General features: G+C 37.7%; 1 protein-coding gene across 1 annotated transcript; it reads right to left on the reverse strand.

The window, feature by feature from the left end:
• Positions 1-2,813: 2,813 nt before the first annotated feature.
• Positions 2,814-3,730, reverse strand: LOC103746207 (olfactory receptor 14J1-like; the record flags this gene model as incomplete). Its single annotated transcript, XM_008848343.2, has 1 exon — positions 2,814-3,730. A coding segment is annotated over exon 1 (917 nt), but the record flags the coding sequence as incomplete, so codon positions are not given.
• Positions 3,731-6,313: the final 2,583 nt, after the last annotated feature.

Raw genomic sequence — 6,313 nt, forward strand, 5'->3', positions numbered from 1 at the left:
GCAGATATTTGTTTGTATGTGTGTGTATATATGTGAGTATATGTGTAGGTGTGTATATGTCTATGTATGAGTGAATATGTGTATGTATGTATGTATATATTATATGTATGTGTGTAGGTGTTTCTATGTGTTTGCGTATGTGTGTTGTGTGTGCATGTATGTGTGTACATGAATGTATATATCTGTAAATGTGTGTGGTGTGTGTATATGTGTGTATGTATGTGTTTATGTGTGTGTGTGTAATATCTGACTGCATGTGTGTACGTATGTGCATGAATGTGTGTGTTTGTATGTGTGTGCATATGTGTGTGATTATGTGAAGGTGTGGGTGTATGTGTGTGAATGTGTATATGTATGTGTGTGTATTTGTGTTTTTGTTTATATTTGAGTATGTGTGTAGATGTGTTTGTGTATGTGTGTATACGTGTGTGTATGTGTGTATACATGTGTGCATGTGTGTGAACATGTGTGCATACATATGTGTGTGTGTTTATATGTGTGCTTGTGTGTATATATGTGTTCATGTGTGTGTGGATGAGTGTGTGTTTGTGTGTGTGTGGTGAGTAGCAAAAGTACTGAAAACAAAGATTATTCTTTGGAAATAATGTAGATGTAATTATTCCATTTGTATGTAAAACAACGCATGAAATTTAATTGATAACATCTGTTTCTGGTTGTATGTGTTTATTTGTGCATGCGTGTGTGTGTGTGTGTGTGTGTGTGTGTGTGTGTGTGTTGACAAATAGAGAAAAATTATCTGATAAGAGTCTGACTTTATTTCCCAGTTCACTCTGGATATATTGTTTCAATAAAACACAGCTCAGCAAAGAATCCTGAAGGATCACATTCTTAGAAGTTCATATCTCCCCTTGATCTTAAAATGGATACTAAATATCAGACTTTTTTAAACAGGCATAACTGTAATGCCACACTGCGTAGTAAACACCACACACCTAGAAACCAGAGACATTGATGAAGATTCTGTAATCCCAGGAGCCCTTGGGAAGGAAGTGGTGGAGACAGGAGAATACCCTGAAGTTTGTGTGCCAGCTTTTCTGGTTATGCAGTGGTGGATGCCAAGTCTTCAGAAAAGAACAAAGATGAAAATAGGTAGAAAGGCACAGTCACACAGGCTCACCTATCTCTCTCTCTCTCTCTCTCTCTCTCTCTCTTTCTCTTCCTCTCTTTCTCTCTCTCTGTTTCTTCCCATCACACACACACACACACACACGCTCCCCTCTCTCTCTCTCTCTCTCTCTCTCTCTCTCTCTCTTTCTCTCCCTCTCTTTCTCTCTCTCTGTTTCTTCCCATCACACACACACACACACACACACACACTAACATACATACTAAAGTAAATAACAATAAAGAATGTTATACATTGAAGAAAGCCCTTCTATTCACATCTGCTGGTGATCAATAATATATTATTTAATAAAATATTTCAGCATATAATAAACAAAATTGAAAAACTGTAATTCAAATTATTTTTAATCAGTACACTTGTTAAAATAATATAGCAGAATAGTAGTTCAGAAATTAGAGTATTTCATTGAAATAGAACTAAAAAATACAGCAGAATTTATGTATCATTGCAGGTAGATTGAAATTACTAGTGTGTTAAGAAGTAAAATGATGAAAATTATTGGAGACTATTTCCTTACAAAACATAAATTTTTTGCTACAGGAACTCACAATCAACTTGATATAAAATTTTTAGTGAAACAAATAGCCACTTTTTGTGTATTGTGACAAATACTACTGTTTTATTTATTGAGACAGGGTTTAGGCTACAGGGTTTAGACTAACACATGCAATGTACTAGAGTGGCCTTGAACTCAAAGAAATCTACCTTTATCTGCCTTCCAAGATGCTGGGAATAAAGCATGCACCACTATGCCCAGCTTGTAAAATGTTTTTGAGAAATCCTTCTAGCTTTCTACTCTATGTATATAGCGGCGTATTTCAAGTTGTTAGGTGCTTAGAAAACAAGTGCTCTCTACATTTGTTACATGAAATAAAAAAGTAATGGGGACTTCATAGAGACCACATGATCACTCACTGTAATGGTCATAGCCAATGTTTTAGTACTTTGTAAACTAATTTTAAAAAATGGCAAGACACTTCATGTTTTATACTATTTGACTCAAAGACATTCTTTAGAATTATCAAGAATATAACTTCAATTTTATTCTGTTAAAATAAAAAAAATCAATGAATATAAGTAAGCAGCAGAAATCTGAGTGCATTTCGAGTGGATTCCACTAAATATATGCAGTATGTAGAGTGATTACACTTAAATGGTGAGTATACACAGTAGTATCCTATGGATTGTTGCAATATATAAAATTTGTATGGACAGACACCAAAAATTGAAGTGGGTATTTGAAAGTAAATGGTTGAAGTGACCATCAGCTGTTTGTTGATTGGAATTATAAGCACTTGGTGTTACAGTTTATTATCATTGTGAGGTTGCACATGTACATGTTCTAACTACTATAATTTTGGTGTGCCCACTTACCTGACTCTGTGTATCCACTTTGAGCATTTGTAAGTATTGGGCCTGTATTACTAGGTTATAGTTGTGTACTCACCTTTAACATGAAAGAATAAGAATGCTTTCATGGCCTGAGTTACAGAATTCAGAGGAGGAATTTCTGTAATAACATTGGTCATAGATACAATTTACAGAAAAGAGATTAGCGCATACTGCTAATAAAAGATATTGAATTCCTTTTTCTAAAAAATATCTTCTGAAAAATTTTGCCATCTATGAACAAGACCAAACTAACCTTCCTCTAGGGAATCTGTACCTTAAGAGTAACTTTCTTGCAGCTGATTTCATGGTCTCATTCCTCAGACAGTAGATAACAGGGTTGAGGGTTGGGGAAACTACTGTGTAAAACATAGAGGTGATGAGGTCTAAAGCAGTTGGAGAGTCTGAAGGGTGCTTCAGATATGCAAAGATACTGGTGGAAATACAAAATGTGACCATGCAGAGGTGGGGCAGGCAGGTGGAGAAGACCTTAGACTGACCTTCTGCAGAGGGCATCTGGAGGACTGTGGAGAATATCTGGATATAGGAGAGGCAAATGGAAGTGAAGCAAGCAGTTCCCACCACAGCCATGAGAGCAACCACTCCAGTCACTCCAAGGTGATCATTGAAGCAGGAGAGCTTGAGCGGCTGGGCGACATCACAGAAGAACTGGTGGATTGTTTTGGTCCTGCAGAATCTCATAGAGAATGTTGTTGCTGTGTACAAGGTTCCTGGTATGCCTCCACATATCCACAAAAATGTCACAGCCCACCTGCATGTTCTGGAACTCATCATGGTCTCATAGTGCAGTGGGAGGCAGATGGCCACATAGCAGTCATAGGACATCACTGTGAGGATGGCCACCTCAGCCCCACATAAGGATAAGAAGAAAACCTGCAGCACACACTGGGCATAAGAAATGTATCCACTGCAAGTCAGGGAATTGTGGATAGACTGGGGGACAGTGACAGACAGGAAGGAGAGGTCAAGAATGGAAAGGTGCTTCAGGAAGTAATACACTGGAGTTTGGAGCTGTGGGCCCGTCATTGTGATGGTGATGATGATGAAGTTGCCTGCCAAGCCCAACAGGCACATCAGCAAGAAGAGCCAAGCATGTAGGATCTGCAGCTCCCTCTTGTCAGAGAACCCCAGGAGGCAGAAGCCACTCACTGTGGTTATGTTTCTTACAATCATGTTGATAACAGAAATTGTGGAAGCAACTGGAAAATAAAAACATGAAATGAAACACAAAGAAAGCACAAACAAGTATGGCTTTAATTAACACTGTTTGCTTCAACAACTAATGGCAGAAAATCTGTGTAATTTATCAGTTGTGCACTTGATGTGAGATTTAAAGGATAAAGCTCAGATTCTTAAATATTTGGGGCTCAGGCTTTTATTAGAAAACCATTTGCTTCAGAAGGATCATCCTGAAGTCGTTACCAACACTATCTCAGAAAAAAAGTTGGTTTACTTCATAAAAATCTTTCTTCCCCTTCCACTGGAAAAACCCATTACTGTAGAGTCACTAGTAAGAATACAGTACTGGGCTATTGGTGAAAGGATTCTGTACTTTGGCTCCAGTACATTTGTGTAGTGCACTGAATTTAAGCAGCTCAATATGACCCTATAAAGAAAGTACAACTTTTGAACTTGAGCAATAACTTCCTATGGAGATTTGACATCAGCATTCTTTCTAGCAGACAACATGGGCAACACAGTGAGAAGCTGCTTTATTTTGACCCCTAGGGGCTAGATGGCTTGTGCTTCTCTTTTCCTACTACAATCATAGTCAGTGGATCTGAGATCAAAATCAAAGCAAGAATGCTTCTGCCAAGGAACACATACGGGCTTGTATACTCACATATACTCACTTGTATTCTTACATACTTATACTCACTTGTATTCTTACATACTTATCTCAGGTTGGGTATTTCCCTTCTTATATCCAGTACCAATCATCTGGTGTTTAGGAATTTCTCTTGGTTGTCCAATGGACTTAACTCCTTTTTACATCACTTTCTTAGCTGCAGCAGTGGAACAATTTCTGAACACTCTCTAAGGCAGCCATATTTGAAAATAAAGCAAAAATCTGAAAATTGGGTTAACATTGGAAGGACAGCATTCACACCTGCAGTGTGTAACCTCAGAAGTAGATGAGATTCACGGGGGTCTCCCTTTGTCATAACAGAGAAGTCCGTTTGCATTTCCTGATCCACAGTTATATTTTTGTTGGATGGAGATGACCATTCACTCTCCCTCTACAAAATTCCCCCTGGCATATGAAGGCTTATCAGAGACCAGTGTTGATGCTCCCTCTTTCACGTGACATTTCTGAACTTGTCAGAAAGTACATAAGACCTGTGCTTTGATGGTTTTCTTTGCCCTGTGGAATCTCATGTTTCCTTGTGTCCAGGTCACTCATCAGTTTAAAAAGGATGTCTGGTAGAATCCTGTCTCAAGGGCAGATCTTCCTCATGCCTTGTAAACCTGAGATAGCCATTTTGTCCATCTCATGTCACCCTCCTGGGGATAGCACAATCGATTTTCCTTTTTCACACATTCATTTTACAGAGGCTTAACCTGACATCTGGGCACTATTGCCTACTCACAGTTCATTGTTTGATTTAGAGACAAAATCTGTACTTGATCCAAGTGTGGTGACATTCAGGTGACTCAAAGAAGGAGACAGAGAGTGGGAGGGGGAAGGAGAGGAGAAGAATGGACATCTATCTGAATATTTGAATTTTTCTGTCACACTTGAAAATATAGGTATCTATTTTTTTTGGTCTTTTTAGAGACAGGAACTCCCTGTAGCCCCAGCTCTCCTGGAACTCACTATGTAGACCAGGCTGGCCTTGAACTCACAGAGATCCACCTGCCTCTGCCTCCCGAATGCTGGGATTAAAGGCATGTGCCACCACACCCAGCCTAGTATCTATTTTTTAAACAAATAATTTGTAATATCAGTACCTATTCAGGGCACTGAAATCTCATATTTATACTTCCATAATTTTTAATGCCTATTCATTCCTAAAAAAAATATCTAAACACAAAATGCATATCTTGTGTGACTGAGACCAAAGCTGTGTGATGAATTCTCTAATTTCAAGTTATTTTTTCTGTTCAATTTTCCATTGAATTTATGAATAGCAGTATTGTTTATAATAACTTTGAATATTTAATATTTTAATCTTTTATGTTTCTACCCGTTTTCTTACAGACATGGAAGTGAGTTACCTGAATAAATGTTTAGATTCATTTTTACAAGATGCATAGCATGCTAAAGTCCTTCACAATGTAAGTGTCCATACACAAAGGAAGTTCACTGTTTTTTCTAAATACTGAAAGAAAATTGAACTGCGAGGGGCCTTGAGATTTATGCCATGTCTCTCATGTAAACTTCATATCCATGTATATAAGGGTATAGGGACACTGGGAGAGTGGCCATATCTACAGTGAAAGTATTCCATCAGGGTCTTGTCTTCTTCAGAGCAGGGAGTATGGGACTTGTTTTTAGAATATGCATATGTATAAAATATTATTACCAATATTTTTTTATTAAACATTCCTCTTTTTTAACATGCTTATATGAAATAAATACAGAGACTTAGTTTTCTTTTACTTTTCAATGAGGTGGGCTTCCTTACAGCATAGAATCATATTCCTACCTTTGCAAACATTATTTGAAGGGTGTATAGAGCTGTCAGAAATTCCATGGAATCCTTTCCTCATTCATGATTTGAAAACTCACCCAAGATATCTTAGTATGAAGGT

The sequence above is a fragment of the Nannospalax galili genome, unplaced genomic scaffold (genome assembly GCF_000622305.1).
Source record: "Nannospalax galili isolate Female #2095 unplaced genomic scaffold, S.galili_v1.0 scaffold1072, whole genome shotgun sequence".
In the NCBI taxonomy this organism is placed as follows: domain Eukaryota; kingdom Metazoa; phylum Chordata; class Mammalia; order Rodentia; family Spalacidae; genus Nannospalax; species Nannospalax galili.